This window comes from Callorhinchus milii, unplaced genomic scaffold (genome assembly GCF_018977255.1).
Source record: "Callorhinchus milii isolate IMCB2004 unplaced genomic scaffold, IMCB_Cmil_1.0 Scaffold3, whole genome shotgun sequence".
NCBI classification, from domain to species: Eukaryota; Metazoa; Chordata; class Chondrichthyes; order Chimaeriformes; family Callorhinchidae; genus Callorhinchus; species Callorhinchus milii.
In genome coordinates, this window is record NW_024704744.1 from 57,708,504 (window position 1) to 57,727,084 (window position 18,581).

At 41.3% G+C, this 18,581-nt stretch overlaps 1 protein-coding gene across 2 annotated transcripts; it reads left to right on the forward strand.

Annotated features, from left to right (window-relative positions):
* The first annotated feature begins 9,382 nt into the window (after positions 1 to 9,382).
* On the forward strand, positions 9,383 to 18,074 carry cga (glycoprotein hormones, alpha polypeptide). Of its 2 annotated transcripts, XM_007893863.2 has the most exons (4): positions 9,383 to 9,549; positions 11,600 to 11,711; positions 12,734 to 12,918; positions 17,996 to 18,074. In XM_007893863.2, exons 1-4 carry the CDS (start codon positions 9,544 to 9,546, stop codon positions 18,068 to 18,070), a joined length of 378 nt encoding a protein of 125 aa, XP_007892054.1. In that variant the 5' UTR covers positions 9,383 to 9,543; the 3' UTR covers positions 18,071 to 18,074.
* Positions 18,075 to 18,581: the final 507 nt, after the last annotated feature.

The window sequence follows — 18,581 nt, forward strand, 5'->3', positions numbered from 1 at the left end:
TCCTGCCCTAGAAGCCTCCCTATTTGAAGAAGTAGCATTTGAAGTTAGCAGGTATACAAATGTCAATACCTGTGGTTATGGTTGCACCAGACCCAGAGATCTCTGGTACCGTGGTCACTGTATTCCTTCGCTAAATATCAATTTTTCCTTTGAATATAGAGACAAAGATTTAACTCATGACAACATCTTGCTTTGGTACATTAATTCTCTATTTTGGCATGTTCACTGTAATTTGATTACCTTGCTATTTTCACAAAAAATACTTTGCACAATGAATGAATGCAAGCATTTCTAAATCAATTCAGCATCTTTGCACGCACCATTTACAAATATAGATTTCCCAAATGTGTAAGTATATGCTGGTGCAAGTGCAGAATATGAGCACTTTGGTTAAGTCCTTCAGTATTGTTTTGGCTTCTCAGAGGGTTCTGTAACTCATTGACATCAAGTTGACATGGGAAGTCACCTACTGCCAAACTTGCATCCTATTTTGCATTGGTGGGAGGAGGGGTGCCATCCAAAACCAAAATGCTATCTTGAGGACACAACAACCCAAAAGCACAAGCAGCAATTCCTCAGAACAATCACTTTACCGACTTTATGCACTTTGAAATTCACAGCTTATTGAGAAGATCATAGCCCGTATCCTCTCCCACATTTCAAAACAAATGACCTTTATCCTCTGTCCCTCAGCAGATCATCTTCAGGATCTTCCTTCTGACTTTTATATCCCTTTACAACCTTTACCACACCCTACCTCTGAGGTCTTCTCCGATCCCATTATTCCCTCCATTCTGCAAACTCAGGTTGAATATTACACTGAATATTCTCAGTCTCCTACACATGACCATTGGCAGCCACTATGCCCCAGACTGCCCCCTCACATAACCTATCCCTTTGAACATACCTTTATTTGAGTTTTGTAGCGTAGTGGTTAGCAGCTTGCCTCACAAACGGGAGGACCCAGGTTTGATTCCCAGGCAGTTGAAACCTTATTCAGGTTTTCTTATTCCACACACTTTTTCCACACTTCCTCCACCTACCTGATTTCCCCCTAAAACTCTCTGAACCCGTACGCAACCTGGACATCAGGTTCGACCCCCAATTATCCTTCCTCCCCCACATCCGGTCCCTCACCGGCACCGCTTTCTTCCACCTCCAACGCATCACCCATCTCTGCCAATACCTCACTCCAAAAGTCGCTGAAACCCTGGTCCATGCCTTTGTCACCTCTCGCATGGACTATTCAAATGCCCTCCTCGCCGGTCTCCCCTCCACTACCATTCATAAAATCCAAGTCACACAAAACTCTGCCGCTTGCATTCTTACCCATACCAAACTCCGCTCCCCGATTACCCCAGTCCTTGCCAGACTGCACTTGCTGCCTGTCCCAGAGAGGATCGACTTCAAGATTCTCACCCTTGTCTTCAAATCCCTCCACTCCTCTGCACCCGCCTACCTCTCTAACCTCCTCTCTCCTCACAACAGTGCCCGTTGCCTTCGCTCCACCGGGACTGGCCTCCTTGTCCCCCAAGTCCTCCGCTCCACCATCGGGAGCCATTCCTTCAGCCACTACACCCCAAGGTTCTGGAACTCTCCCTTCCTCACTCCCTTTGCTTTTCTCCCTCTCTTCCTATTTTCAGGTCTCGGCTGAAGACCTTTCTTTTCCCCCACCTTCCCCTGGCTTGGCCCCGGGATCCGTTACTGTGAAGCGCTCTGAGACGCCATCCGGCATGGAGGGCGCTATATAAATCCAAGTTGTTGTTGTTGAGGAGTTCTGATCCGCAGGAGTGAAGATGTTGACTGGAAGCAAGGAGAATGGCTTCCGTCTTATCCACATTCAGCTGCAAGAAGTTTGCACACATCCAGCCCCTGATGTCTGCCAGACAAGTTGATAGAATATTGGCGGACCTGGACTCGGTACTGGAGGAGGCAAAGTAGATTTGTGTGTCATCTGCATACATGTGGAAGTTTACCCAGTGTCTGGGGATGACATCGCCAGGAGGGAGCATACAGATGAGGAAAAGAAGAGGGCCAAGGATGGAGCTTGACTGGTTCTTGGGTGTGCTGAAGGCAGACTTGCCCAAACCTTGACATCCTTCTTGAACATACAACAAAATATATCTTTTAATCTGACACTAAACTGGTAATTAATCTCTTAATCAGAGAGGCTACAGAATGACTGGAGGTGGGAAAAGGAAGATGTTACATGTATAGTATTGGAAAACTGGGGGCTGAAGTACAGGTGGATTAAAGTGAGCATCATTCTGCATCTTACTGCTACCTAATTTGAGTTTTTAATACTGAAACTATGAATGCAAAATGAGCTAGCATTCCATTTCCCAGCAGTAACATCATTCATCTTCATGAGAACAACATTCACCAAAACATTTTTTGATATAAGTCACCGAAATTTGTTTAGTGCCCTTAAAACCTTTTCCATTGTCTCTTAAAGACAGTAAGTAAGATATCAAATTGCGGTGCGCCTATATCTAACTATGTTATTGCTTCTCGTCCCCACATCAATAACATTCAGGTAAATGTAATACTAAGGTTTCCAGGATATTTTTTCCTCACTCAGAAACCAAGGTTACGAATGAAGGTTACAAATGAAAACAAGCTCTTAATCTCAGGAAGAAAACAGTACGCTGTGTTGAACAGCATGGAAAAAAGCTGGCTTTCCATCTAACTAATTAAGTGGCGTTAGTAGGATAAAGCTTTCATTTCTCCACAGTAGTAAAGAGATGTGCATGAGGAGAAGACAGATTCACTGGACAAAAACAAAGAAGCAGTAAAACATTGATGGAGTTTTAAATCTTTAAATATCCCTGTTTTATAAATCAGTATATAGTTTGATTGCAACAATTGTATGGGTTTAGTCAACAAACATCTTCAAATCTGATAAACTAATCACAATTCTATTTAAAAATCACCCTGTTGGTATAAATCATTCAAACTGAAAGGTAGGCGGCATTGTGAACTGGTTTGGATACTCATAAACATGGTGATGGTTTTCTTCTTGTGCCAAACACTCAGCTGTCAAAAAAAATCCACATACACTTATCCCATACTCGTGCTCATTCCATACACCCTTTAATATTCTTCTTTTCAAGTATCTATCTAATTCCCCTTTTCAGATAAATGACTGACTCTGTTTCAACAACAAATTGTGGCAAGAATTCCACATTCTAACCACCCTCTGTGTTACGTTTGTTTTCTCATCTCCCTTTCATTATTTTTTTATGATAATCTTAAATTTGTGCGCTCTCATTACTGCCTCGCTGACCATTGGAAATAGAAATAATCTATTATTATTTAGCTTTTCAAGTTGAGTGAAAAAAGCCCTAAATTCTCAACTGGTGATTCATAACTGAACCCCTGGGAAAATCCAAGATTATGTATATTGCATTTTTTCCATTGCCTTTATTAAATAGAGTTATTGGCATCAATGTTAAGGCTGAATTCAGTAATTTGCCAAATTCTGGGCACTGTGAAATGTTATACAGAATAAATCCAGACCAAGGAAGAATTTCTCCCCACTCATTCTTCCTACCATGAAGTTCCCAAAACTGCATATAAGAAGATTATAATAATAATAATCATAATAATATTAATCCTTGCATTGATATACTGCCTTTTTAAATTGTTGAGACATCTCAAAGCACTTCAAAGAATATATTGTAAATAAACCAATTATTATAAGGAGGATTTGGACCTTTGACAGCGACCATTGACAGATATCATCCTCCCAAAAGAAGGCTAATATCTTTGATTCTGCAACAAACTCTGAAACTGAAAGATGTTTTCTTTTACTACAATGCATTTGTTTGTATAGGTACAGAATTACCTTTTTGTATTTCTATAACAATGATGGTAATAATATTGCATTTGGTACAGCGCTTTTCATGCCAGAAGGATTTACTGTTAAGTGCAATGACTGCGTGGGCAAACACGGCAGCCAATTTGCGCAGGAAAATGTTCTTCAAACAACCGTGAAGTGAATGATTTTACATTTGGGGGATTGTTGGTCAGGACACCGGGAGAAACTGCCTTCTATTTCCGAATAATACCACAGGATCTTAAAATGTCCACCTGAACAGGCAAATGGGACCTTGGTTTAATGTCTCATCCGAAGATCGGCACCACTGACATTGCAACACCCACCCCCAGCACTGCATTGAAGTATCAACTTAGACTAAGTGATTCCAAGTCCTGAAAAGCAGAAGTCAATCTAACAGGTACTTTGCATAAATACTGCCCTTTGCAAAGCCAACCAATATATAATTTTTTGAATATGCCAACTGTGGCTCAACTAAAACAAGTTCAACATCACCGCCTAGCTTTTTGAGAGGTTGAGATAACCCTGTAAACCATTGAAAGTTCACTGTCAAGCTCTTCACATTGCCTGAACCCCTGAAAAGAACAACTTGTCATTCCTGCTGGGTATCCAGTGTTCTCTCTCTGAATTATATTGGTGTATAATTCTGGATTCACAGTAGAACAACATCTCAGTCTTCAATGAATGTCATTTCTACACTACTCTCTACTGTCACGGCTGGCGCTTTCATTTTATTGAGGCTGTAATTATCTTCCAGAAACCTGTAACTGTTAGAGAGTGAGTGTAAGGCTTTAATTTAATCTTGTCTTATGACATCTGAACCCTTTAATTAAATTACTGCCTTATTACACACTGCCAGCCATGGGAGTTCTATATAATACGGTTTCAACATTTTTTAGAAACAGGAAGAGTAATCAAATACCCTAAAATGAGCATATTTCAATATTTTAATAAATAACTTTGATGTTCATACTTAGTGTGGGTAGGTCTACTAATTATACCACTTGGCTAGTATCTAGTGTTTTTATTCAAAATGATATACTTTAAAGGGGGTTGTATCTTCTTGACTTACAGAGTGACTTTACAGAGAGGTAGGTAAGATGTTCAATGGGTTAGAGAACGTGAACCCAGGTTTGAATGGTTAGGCAATATATTCTCAAGAAGTGGTTTCTTCCTTCCAGATCTGATTGCCATCATTTTTGTTCTCTCATGAACAGAGGTAAGTATTATCATCAATTCTATCCCCAAGAGGGACGCGTTCGCCCACAAATATACAGTCAATTCACTTTGCAGTGTGTTCTGTGAAGCGCTTTGGGACGTCTTCCTGACGTGAAAAGCGCTATATCAAATGCAAGAATTATTATTATTATTAACCTACTGCATTTTGTTTGAATGATGTGTTTTGCAGGGTAGATGCACTGAGAAGGAATGAAACTCTAACTCTAAGCTCTCTCCAGCCCAGGAATTGTTTTCACAAGATCGCAAGATTGGTTTGAATCAAAAAGGCCCTTCAGTCCATTTGATTTCATCCTTCCAGAATACCCATCCTACCATTTCATCACAGCATCAGATTGTTTTTTAAATAGTTTAAATTACCCTTCCTGGCAACCAGTTTTTATTAATTACCCACTGGGTAAAGATATGAGATAGATAGTCCATTTTGTTTTGGGTGTACTTTTTCAATCTCATATAAAATTTTATATTCCTCTATAAGGTCCTCTCCAAAATGTCACCCTTCAAGATTGAAGAACTCTTGTTTGCCTAATTGTTGCTTTTAGTTTATTCCTCTAACATTAGGGATCATCCTTATTGCTCTCCTCTGCACAGCCTCTTATGTTGCAGTGACCAGAATTGTATGTAGTACTTTTGGTGCAACCTTTTGGTGTCCAGATCACTCTTATAGTTGCAGTGTGATATTTGGGGATCTGAACTCAACAACAGCAAAAACAACAGCAATAAGATTACATTTGTGTCACGTCTTTCTACTTGGGAGGATATCCCAAGGCACTGGACAATCAGTGTTTTGGACCCGAGCTGGGGGTTGGGGTTGGGTTGGGAGTGGAGGGAAAGTGGGGGAAGCAGGGACTGGCTTAGTTAGGTGGAGTGTGCATCCTTAGATGTTGCTGCTGTCAGCGCCTGAGGTGTGGAGGCGCTGACGGGAGCCAATCAGGAGAGCCTCGGTCTTGTTGACGTTCAACTGAAGAAAGTTACCTCTCATCCAGGACTTGATGTCTGACAGACAGATCAACACTTCTAGATCTCTATCAGCTAACTGCCTAGGCAAGTTGTATCCTATTCATGGAATACATGTTTCCTATTCTTGCGTTCTGTATATTGTACGCTGCATTTATAAGTGTCAAATTTCAGTTGTCAATTATCAGCCTGTGTGCATTATCCTATCAACCTCTCTTTGCTGAGCTTGCCTGACTCCTTCGATTCCACAGTACTCTCATCCCCCCAACATGCTGCATTCTGCAAATTTAACTGCACTGGGTCTATCTATTAATCATCTCAGACTTTTGAGGAGAGGCAATTGTGTGTCCTCTCCCACACTAAACGTCATGACCCCATCTCCCCCATTCTCACCCGACTCCATTGGTTCCCTATCCTTCAGAGGATCCAGTTAAAGTTCCTGGTGCTCACCTACAAAGCCCTCCATGGCCTCCCCCCACCCTACCTCTGCGACCTCCTAACCCCTACCAACCCGCCCGCTCCATCCGCTCAGCCGGCTCTGGCCTGCTCCACGTCCCCCAACCCACCCGCCCCACCACTGGTGGGAGAGTCTTCAGCTACTCTGCCCCCAACCTCTGGAATTTCATCTCCCAATCACTCCGCCTCGTCCCCTCCTTAGCCGCCTTCAAGTCCCGCCTCAAGACCCTCCTCTTTGACCATGCCATCGGTCACCTCCCCTTCTCCCCCCTCCCTTCTCCCTCCCTGACCCCAGCTCGGGTCTGAAATGCTGCACACTGTCCAGCATCTTGGGACGTCCTCCTGACGTGAAAGGTGCTATACAAATGTAATCTTGTTGTTGTTGTCTGCCATCAAATGGCTGTGGTGGAGCAGGCTCAATGGGCCAAATGTTTTTCTTTGGTTCCTAAATTCCTATCTATTTCCTCTGTATTCCTATAAGAATATTGCGCCCCCTTGATAGTAGAAAGGGATAGCAGGTTTTGCAAAAAGTCTTTTGGAGTGAGGCTCCTCTCTGTGAGGAATTGAGGGCCACCTCAAGCTAATAAAATTACGCATTACTAGGAGTGCTTTTTGGGGTTAAATCTATAGCTTACTTTGAAACACCTCACGTTGAAAATTCAAACATTGCTCCACATGTTCAAACAGGTCTACAATTTATTTCATTATTTTCCACCATAAATCTTACTTCTAATGATTTCCTGAAGCTGACATCTTTGGCACTGCTGGTAATCCGACTTCACTAAAGAATTCTTTCATATCAGATTCATGGTAGCTATCTCTCTCTTCATCTCCTCACTGGTTGTTTTTGAAGTGCTGTTTTCTCACTGCTACACATGCCTCCCAGCTACATTTTTCATTTCAATTTCTTATGCTAACACTACAGACTTACAAATAAACAAAGAACAGATGAAGAGTGAAGAATCAGGTGACCCAGTTCTCTGATATCACCAGATTGGTTTGGATGAAGAAGGTCTTTTGGCCCATTTGATCTTATCCCTCCAGAATACCCATCCTCTTGTCTTTCTAAAACAGGATCCAGCTGTTTTTCAGTGTTCTGGCTTCAACCACCCTTCCTGGTAACCTATTCCATTTGTTAATTACTCTCTGAGTAAAGAAATACTTCCTGGTGCCTGTCTTGAAATTGCTCATCACAATTCTAAACCTATGTCCTCTTGTTCTACTGTGTTGGTGCATCCTAATGTATTGTTCTAGGCTTACTTTTTCAATCCCATTTAAATTGTTACACACCTCGAATAAGGTCCTCTCTGGGATGCCTCCTTTCAAGACTGAAGAAGAGTTTTAATCATTGCTCATTGTTGTAGCAGGAAGAGGCACAGAACAGAGGCCTTAAGTATCCCCAGCAAGAGTGTGGAAGAATCAGAGGTGAATGGCATGGCAGAGGAGCACAGAAATATACATTTAGCTGATTTCAAAATTAAAAAAAGTTACAAAAAATAATCAAATAATCCTACCCTATATTTGTCAAAAAGTTGGTAGCACACTTTCCTCTAGATCAGAAATTGTGGGTTTAAGTCCCACATTGAGACTTAAACTCTCATTCTAGGCTGACACTCCAATGCAGTGCCTGGAAAGGGTTGTATTGTCAGAGGTGCCATCCTTCAGGTTACAGGTTAATTTAAGGTCCCATGGCACAGAAAGGAGTTTCTCCTAGTGTCCTGGCCAATTGATCATTTACTTCATGGCTACTTGTGGGATATTGCTGTGCGCAAATTGAATGCTGAATTTGCGAACAAATACAGTCACTGCACTTTACAGACACTTTGTGAAGCAGCTTGAGACTTATAGATGCTGAACCAAATGCAAGAAGCATTATTATTACTATTGAATAAGTCACTGAACATCTGTCTAATTCCCTCTTAAATTTGTTGATGTAATGTGCCTTCACTATGTCCTTTGGATAGTCCATCGTACATATTCACCACTCTATATAAAGCAATTATATCTGAAGTCTGTTCACCTTTCCTTGTTTGGCTTGAGTTTGTGCTTCTCACACACACTCTAGTGGCCAGGCAAAGACTGGCAATGAGAGATATCTGGATATGGAAGCAGGTGGACCCGCTCGGCTGGGGAAGAGAATAAAACTAAAAACCTGGTGGTGAGAAACACAAGTTTTCATGAGAGAATCAATACAGATAAACACCACATCAAATCTATTCTGAAAAGTTGCATTTTTACACCTAGATCTTTCATGGATTGAATACTATATTAAAAGATGCAGCTGGCATGCAGTGTTCATCAACCACCTACCTGTTATACCTAGGAAAGGTATTACAAAGTTCTGAAACCCAAACACTTGTGTTATGAAACCACTGTGAACTGTGGTTGAACTAATTTACATGTTCAGATTTACATTCAGGAATATTTACATATTCGCAGTCATTTGCAGTAGAATGTTGCATTCTTGTTTATCTGTCATTCTCCAGTTGACTTTATTTTTTCTGCTCTCTTAAGTCATTTTCAGTTAAGGCGCCTTTTCTGGTCTTTTCTGGTCAAGATATGTACAGCCTCCTTCAAAATACTATTTTTGTATGGGAACTCAGCCAAATTGTAAAATGGAAAGATTTCCACAGCACAAGGAGGCTCTGGACACCACAGAACTGCTCTTTGCTTGAAGCGTCTGTGCCAACAAAAAGAGGACATAAACGTCAAACCACTTTTTTTCTCCTAATCTCTTTTAATGCATGTGGAGGATGGAAGGCAGCGTGGGGGGATATCCAGCTGCTGTTTAAGTAGCTTATCTATCATAAGTGTTCTTGAGCAGGATTTGAATTAGAGCTAATTGCGTCAGTGCTCTTGATGTTTATACAGCAGCTGATCCACTGGCTTAGGAATGGCTGGAGAGGGGAGGGAGGGTTTGTAACAAGTCTAAGTGTATATAAAGGCTCTAATATTCAGCACTTCAAGAGCATGTGAAGAGTGACAACAGCAAAGAACAGGTAGACATCCCAGTGGACCACAGACAGCTGTAACGACCAACCCAACAACTGAATGGGATGAAGGTGGGAATTAATGCTACAATACCTTTTGTTTTATAGTATGGATTGTCTGGCAGAATGTGTATTTGTTTCATTGAATGGTACAATCTTAACAATTGTGCCTTTAGTGATGGGCTTGCCATAAAGAGATGCCTAAAAAGTTAAAAGCAAAATATCATCAATGTTAATTTTTGTACTGTTTAATTGTTTTAACTTAAATAAAAACTGCTAATTTTACTGAAATGAAACTGGGAAATGTCGGAAACACAGGTTGATCACTATTGAAAAAAGAAGAGACAATGAGAGGACCTGGGTTCGATTCCTGGGCAGAATGAAATCATAGGCAAGTTTCCTTACTCCACATGCCTCTGTTTACATAGCAGTAAATAGGAACCCAGTTGTTAGTCGATTGATTGATTGTTTTCCAGGGGTAATAATCCCTTAAAAAAAATATAAATTAAATAATAATAATTTTGTGGGACATTGCTGTGCACAACTGGCTGCTGTGTTTTGCCCACAAAATATACAGTCAATTCATTTTACAGTATATTTGATTCTCGGTTTGTTGGTGTGTGAATGCACACAAAGGGGCTGTTCCAGGATGGCTCTTAAAAGGGGGTCGTTGTTGAATCAAGGTGGTTGCTTGAATAGGTTTGACTGTTTTAAGAAAGAAGTCCAGAACCAGACAGAATTTCAAGCACCAGGGAGAAGTTCCACCTAGGTTTAGTCTTACACGATTTCTCAGCATTTCAGAGGATGCAAACTTTAGCAAATTCCTAATGTGAAATCGATTTTCCACTGATTTCATTTCAAGACTTCAGCCCTTTTATTTCTCAAATTCTAGCCACCCTATCCAGAATATTATGAAAATAGTGTAAATCCTAGACCAATGTGGAATTCCTCCTCCTGATCCTGATCGATTGTTAAAAGTGGATTTTTACAGAAAGAAGCGCATTTGGCTTGCTTGAAATACAGTTGATTTTTTTTGCTGAGGTGTTATAGCAGATGCAGCCAGTGAAAGGAGTTGCTGAGGCTTGTTCCCCCTCAGCCACCTCAAGAACCAAATAATGTCTCGGTCGTGTGTTTAAGCTGGTTAAACCACAGCTATACCCCAACACATACTCTTGGCTTGACTCTCATTAGGCTACACACAGGCTACAAACTGCAATAGATTCAGCCTGTTAAAAATTAGATTAGCTGATCCGGAGAGCTCATTAGATAACAAGATTGGTCTGGATGAAGAAGGCCTTTCGGCCCAGGTGATCTCTAGAACACCTATCATCCGTCTGTCTGTCCCCATCACTGCATCAGGCTACTTTTTAAATGAGTCCAGGCTTCCACCACCTTTCCTGGCCACCTGTTCCAGTCATTGATTAACTTCTGTATAAAGAAAAACTTCCTGGTATCTACCCTGAAATTGTCCTTTGCAACTTTAAACTTATGTCCTCTTGTTCTACTTTCTGTTTGAATCCTACAATATTGTTCTGGGTTTACTTTATTGCTGCTCCATATAATATTAATAATAATCCTTGCATTTGATATAGCCCTTTACACGTCTCCTAGATGTCTACTGTAAAATTAATTCACTGTACATTTGTGGGTGAAACGCAGCAGCAGTGTCCCACAAACAGTCATGGATTGAAGTGACCAATTTATTATTGTTTTTGTTGAGGGATTATTATCAAGCGTGTGGAGTAAGGAAACTTGCCCAAGATTTTGCCCTGCCGGAATCAAACCCAGGTCTTTCGCTTGCGAGACGAGTGCTCTAACCACTGAGCTACAGGACTCATATGATCATGTTAAGAGTTAAAGACTTTCTCGTGTTATTACCCAACTGTAGTCAGTGTTGACCCATGTGTAGAAGAGGCACTTGGGTTAGGCTATGAGTTATTGTAGACCCAAGAACAATGTTTCACATTTTATGTATTGTTCAAAATTGAAGTAAAACACTGTTCTTGGGTCTATGAATGTAGGTACCATATATCATTCAATATAAATAGCTTACTTGACTTTGACTTTAAAAGGTTTATTCATTTGTCCTTATTTATTTTCATGAATTGTCTTTCTGCATTAGCCTGAATACAGGATGATTTGGTATGGGAAGTATGCTGGTTTAGCCTTGGTCATCTTCTTTGTGGCAGAACAGGGTGTGCATTCCTTCCCTGACGTGGAGGCTGCAACCCAAGGTGGGTAGTCATTAACAATTAGCAGCACGTCATTCAGAGTCAGGGTTGAATCCCAAAGAATATTTTAATATGAGAAGGCATGATGGTTAGAAAGGTGATGATTTTCATCTTGTAGCTGTAAAAACAAACTCTTCTGACCAAATCTTAACTGCTTAATCTCAGTAACTCATAATCTGGCACCTCCAGGGCACAATAAACTAGTTACATTTGGGTCTGATATATAGAGGAGGGTTGAATGGTTCCTATTGACACCTGTCCAGTAAATTGCTTTGAAACCTCTAGGGTTAATCCTTCCAATCAAAGTATCCCCTGCCCTTAGTTAGACCTTCAATTTTCTGTCCTCCTCTTCTGATAATGCCAACTCCTACTGTAAAGTAGTTTCTCAGGTGTCCACTGGCTCCTCACCCACTATACTAATCGTCATTCGTGAACCTGGACACTGAGTGTTGGGAGTGAACGGTGCTCCAGAGCCTCATCTGATCCTGCCAGTTCTCACCAATTATATTATTACAATGCTCAATGTTATTTTCTCCGAGGCTCAGCATTGTATAATGGGTGGGAAAGTGGACCTGAGTGACAGCTCACTCTAGAGACAGTCCGAGACTCTTCCCCACCCCACCATCATCCCATTCCACAATTGAAGGGGTTTGTAAGAAAGTATAGAAAAGCCCTGGCTGGGGTAATAGAGGGCAGCTGTTGCTCTACAAACAATAATCCAGCAAAGTTTCAACGCCTTCAATAGAGGCGAAGGAAAAAAGTAATTATAATGCTTGTTTTTAATACAGCGCTTATAACATCAAAACTTCGCAAAACAGTTTATGGTACTGCTAAGTGTATGTTTCTGGGCCAACACAGAAGTCAGTTTGCGCACAGCAATTCCTTACAGCCAGCAAAAGCCAGGAGGTGAATGTAAATGTGCTGAGGATGAAATCAAAATGTTAACAAAATCATCTGCAACAAAAAAAGGGTCTCAATTCAGTATTTGGAGGAATGATCCACTCTTTGTCTGCTTTCTCCTGAAGGGTGCCCAGAGTGTAGACTCAAAGAGAACAAGTATTTCTCAAGGGCAGGGGTGCCCATCTTCCAGTGTGTAGGATGCTGTTTCTCTCGTGCCTACCCAACCCCAATGAGATCCAAGAGAACTATGCTGGTCCCGAAGAACATCACTTCAGAAGCAACATGCTGTGTAGCAAAATCATTTTCCAGGGTAAGACTGATGGACCAAAATAGTAAAGTGCATCATCTTATTTTATTTGATAGTGAAAATGCCTTTTTTTGTAGTTTCACACCAAGACGTGTTCAAATTCAAGCATCATGCCAATTCCATCCTGACCGGAGTAAAGGCACACAGGCCTTGCATGTGACTAATAGCCTCACACAATGATGTGCTCATGAAACTACACTGGACTCTATCATGCTAAAAGTAGCAAAAACAATCTATCTTTGTAATAAGACTGAATGTTATAATAATCTTTATATACGATAGCATCTTATCATAGAATATTACAGCGGAGAAGGAGGCCTTTCGTGCCTTGTGCCGGTTTTTTGGAAGAGCTATACAATCAGTCCCACTCCCCCGCTCTTTCCCCATATCCTAGCAAATTTCCCTTTCGAAAGTTGTTATTGTTATCATGTTGAAATGTCCCAAAATGTTTCACAGAATTTTCTGTAAAGTAAGCAAATGCGCACATCAGGGCCCCACAAATAGTTATGAAGTAAATGACCATTTTTTTTTATCTGGGGAACATCGAGAGAAACTCTCTTCTCATTTTGAATAGTGCCATGGGATCTTTAACGAACATCGTAACAAGCAGAAAAATCCTTGGTTTAACATTTCATCAGAAGAAGGGCACCTCCGACAATGCAGCACACCACAAGCACTGTACTTGTGTCAGTAGGTGAGATTAGGAGTTCAAAGTCAAAAACAACAAGATTACATTTGTATAGCACTTTTCACGTCGGGAAGACGTCCCAAGGCACTAGCACTGTACATGTCAGTCAGTGAAATAAGGAGTTTGAAGTCCCGATACAACAACAAGATTCCATTTATTGAGCGCCTTTCACGTCGGGAGGACGTCCCAAGGCGCTGAACAGTTGGGTCAGGACCCGAGCAGGGGGGAAATAGTCAGGGGAGGGAAGGGAGGGAGCGAGGAGGGGGTAGAGAGTCGAGAAGGGAGCTGAAGGCACGGTCAAAGAGAAAGGTCTTGAGACCGGCCTTGAAGGAGGAAAGGGAGGAAGTAAAGCGAAGGCACTGGGGGATGGAGTTCCAGAGCCTCGAGGCTGAAGGCCCGGCCACCGATGGCAGGGCGGTTGGGGCGGGGGATGTGGAGCAGACCGGAGCCAGAGGAACGGAGGGTACGGGCAGGTAGGTAGGGGGATAGTAGGTCAGAGAGGTAGGAGGGAGCGAGGTCGTGAATGGCCTTGTAGGTGAGGATGAGGATCTTGAATTCGATCCTCTGGGGGATGGGAAGCCAGTGGAGGCGAGCGAGGGTGGGAGTGATGTGGTCGTGATACAAGCAGACAGAGCATGAATTTAACACTTCATCTGAAAGAAGGAGCCCCATGAAGGTAACATTTCCCCAGAGCTGCACTGCAATGCTAGTTTGGACTATCGACTTATATTCCAACATGGGAGTTAAATTCACAACCTTCTGATGCAGAGGTGAAAATGCTACCAACTGTGACAAAGTGGTAACTGCTATGAATTGAGAGCATATCATTACTCACTATTCAGTGCTAAATGGCAACTCACAGAGTTGGTATTTGGTGTAGCTGGTTCGGGGAAATGGGAAATCTTATACGAGTTCAGGAGGGTCAACTCTTGTGAGATTTGGCCTGAAGTATATTGTTGAAAACATAGAGGGTGATTTACTCTGCATTCAGTATATGTGAAATGTGGAAAAGTACTCCATTTTCCCAGCACTGGCATCAGTCTTTTTGATCAAAACAAATGTTAGCACATTATTTTTTTACAAAAAAAGTATTCTCTTTTGGGAGGCTCCAGTACTGTGAGGTGCACCGCCCACGATTTTTCTTGCTGTAGCAGACTGCTTGCACAATTTCAGGCTTGACGTGCTTCAGCTAAAAATATAATTGTTAAATACAATTTGTTTCGAGAAGACTGATATGCCTGGGGCTACAAATTTAAAATGGAACCTTGACAGCAAAAGCAAATGGGGGAAAAATTCTGTTGTATTTGTTTCAAAGCAAATATTTTTCCTTACTCTGCACCCTTCTTATGGGAAGAGGGGATTATTTTCTGCCCGTCACTATAAGCTTAATGCCTACATATGCATAATGCTTCACTTGTCAGTCAATTTCACATGAACAAAGGCTGGTAAGATACTAGTAAAAGGAAAATAAACCCTATTATGTTGAAAATGGAACAATCTGAATGAATGATAGCCTGGGCTATAATTATCCGCCCCCTCAAGGCTAACTTAAGAGCGGCATGGGAATTTTTTTTGGTGGGAGGGGGGGTCAGCCAGGTGCGGAAACCCATCACCATGCTTAAGAGCATCTAAACCAAACTGGGAATTCCATGCATCTCACCTACATATGGAAACCTGAGAGATAGATTGTTGGAATGGAATGAATACCCTCTCCCTGGAGGGACACATCCTGCTCACCAAATTCTGGAAAGTATTAGGCGCAGGTTGGTAAGAGCCAAGGCTTGGGGACCCAAGAGTGTGTGTTGGGGTACTGCTGGATCTAACCAGCTAAAACCACATAGCTTGACATTGATATCACTATCTGGCAAGTTTCCCACTGCTTGCCCAGCTAAGAAAACTGCCATTAGGGCTTTGGCTAGCATGGAAATAGTTCTCCTGTTTCCCCTCTGAATTGAGTAATGGATCCCTAAATGAAAAGAATTTCCGCTAATTAAGCAACAATAGTAAAAGCACTAGAACCTGATATGTCCGTTTAATACTGTAGTCCCTCTGATTAAACTGTGACATTCTAATGCCGGTTTAGGTCATGCTAATATTCAGAGTTCTTATTATATGTAGCCAATTTACTCATGAAAGAGTTAGGTATTTCAGCCAATTTCACAGTTATCAGCATAATACTGCATTCTTTGTTCTGTTCAGTTAACATTAGAAAAGTTACAATACATGGTAACTATTATTTTTGTCACTTTAACAATGCAGAATTAAGGGGACAGGAGGCAGAAAAAAGGGACTAAACTAATTTTTCACGTTCCATTTCACCTAATCTTTAAAAATGAGTTCAGGGTACATACAGACACTACACAGTATATTTTTAGTAACACGTTGAAGTCTCTCATGAAAGAATTATACAGGCTACTTTGCAAAAATTTACATCAAAATGAGAAAAGGCCAGAGCTCTTCTGATGGTAAAGCAACGGCCCAGTGTGAAGCTCAGCCAATGAGGACCTAGCAAGTGCCTGCGAGATCGCTTCTCTGTGATGGGTCAGTAAAAAAAAAAGCTGCTGTCAGCCAAGCAGAAACAAGGACACTACAATTGCTATCAGTTTCCTTGGCCTAGATAAGGAAAAATCAGTCACGATTCCTTCTTCCTTTCACTATTCCATTTGAATATCTGGTGCAAGGTACATATGTATGGACTTTGGAGAGAACAGGATCATATGCCTTTGATTCCTCCCAGTGGTTATGTACCTACACGACAGTCGGTGTTCAGACTCACCATATGAAGATTGGTTAGTTGGGTCAGGTACTGGCTTACAAGCCTCACAGCTAGAATTAAATTTTTGTAGTCTGTATTTTCTAGCATGTGTAAGCGAGCACAACACTGGGCTAGCTCTCATTGTTATTTCCATGCATAAGTCAGTAGCTTTGTTTTGCTGAAGAGTAGGGAATCAAAACTCTCTTCTAGTGCATCACAGAGACAAACAAACCCCCAGGAGACTCATCACTTTTATGCTGGAAACTTAAAACAATTATATTTGAAGAGACCCTATAGACCTCACCGAATGAAGCAATGGGAAGCTCTACAATGTTGCTGCAGTATTAATTTCTGCGTACATATCCAGATGAGTAGAGCTTCCACAGTGCAGTTGTTTCAGTGCTGATGCTATGAATTCTGGACCAGCTTTTGTAAAGCATTATAAAATATTAATCATTGCATTTGATATAGTGCCTTATCACGTTGTTGAGATATCCCAAAGCGCTTCACAGAATATACGGTAAAGTTAATTGACTGTATTTTGTGGGCAAAATGCAACAGCCAATTGCGCGCAGTAGTGTCCCACAAACAGTCGTGTTGTAAAACTACGACATATAGAATGTCATAATTTTACAATACGGTATTGTAAAGTACAGTTTGCAAGACCAGCCAAAGGTATGTGCATGTTAAGCAGTGGCTTGTTAGATTCTTCTCCACTGATTTTTGCCCCTTCTATCAATTTTGCTTTGTTAAGAAAAAATACATCTTTTAGTCCATGTAATTTTTATTTAAGAGGTCTTTAAATGATGAGGAGTTTTGATAGAGTTGATAGGGAGAAATAATTTTTAATGGTTGGTGAGTCAGTGACTAGATTACATTATCAATTTAAGATAGTTAGTAATGGAGGAAAGGGGGAGATTAGAAGAAAATTATTTATATCTGTATCGCCTCAGTCCTTGCCAGGCTCTACTAGCTCCCTATCACAGAACAGATTGATTCAAGATCCTCACACTCGGCTACAAATCCGTTCATGTCCTGGCACCTCACTACCTCTCTGACCTGTTTACTCTCCACTCCACCTCCGCTTAGCTGACTCTGGCCTCCTGCTTGTCCCTCAGGCCCTCAGCTTCACCATTGACAGCCTGCTTTCAGCCACTAAACTCCAAAATTTTGGAGCTCAATCCCTCCGTCTGCCTTCTCCTTCCCCATTTTCAGATCCCAACTGGAAATCTTCCTCTTTAGCCAGTCTTATGGTAACCACCCTCGGCTCGGCATCAGGCTCTGCTTGGCTTAAACGCTCCAAGACGGTACCCTGCATGAAGAGCACTATGTAAATGCAAATTGTTGTTAGGTTGTAGAATGCTCTTCCGAATGTGGTGGGTAAGGAGGACCATAGTAGCTTTGAAGGTGGAATTAGATTGATGTCCTAAAATGAATCATTTGCAGGGTTATAGAGAAAAGACATGCAAATGGGACTCAAAGGATTAGTCTTTTAAACGGCCAACGCAAACCCAATGGGCTGAATGGCCTTCTTCTGTGCTGTAAATTTCTATAGTTCAATTCATAAAGTATCCTAGGAAATGAGTGCATGTGTTTGATGAAAGTCACTATGTTAACTGTTTTTAATATTTTTTTAGGTGATAGTGGATAATCTGAAGATAGAAAATCATACAGACTGTCATTGTAGCACCTGCTACTACCATAAATCTTAAGAATGCAAAGAGTCGGCAATAGCACTATGTTGAAGAAAGAGAGATGATAGACGTCATAAATATTCAGCATTGCTTCATAGTTGCAGTTTCCCCATTTAACTGTATGCTTGTAAACAATGTACTTTTAGTGGGATTAGAAAGAGCTGCCGCACATGAATAAATTGATGGAACAGCTTGATGGCATGAATTGCGTACTCCTGTTCCTATGTTCCTAGCTGGAATCTGTAGCAAATAAAGTGATGACTGATCATTAATATTCAATAGTGCAAATTTTTCTGAGATTTTCAGTAACAAGGCATTGTACACATAATTCTCGGTGTGTTGAGCTCAGGGGATTTTCACAGGCGTAACACTGGCCTGATGTGTGTAATCTCTTCTGCTCTTCCTCGTGCCGCAATCAGTGAAACCCATCCTATCGGCTCCTACCCCAGCTCAGGTGTCAAGCCAGGACTGTCAAGCGCCTCCCAGTGTGAAAGGCACTATATAAATGTAAATTTGTAATATATTTTTA

What these genes read in the sequence shown, in the direction of transcription:
- cga (XM_007893863.2), top strand. An exon ending in CGTGGAGGCTGCAACCCAAG is followed by an intron (nt 11,712 to 12,733) that starts GTGGGTAGTCAT and finishes TTTCTCCTGAAG; the next exon opens with GGTGCCCAGAGTGTAGACTC. An exon ending in TAGCAAAATCATTTTCCAGG is followed by an intron (nt 12,919 to 17,995) that starts GTAAGACTGATG and finishes ATATTTTTTTAG; the next exon opens with GTGATAGTGGATAATCTGAA.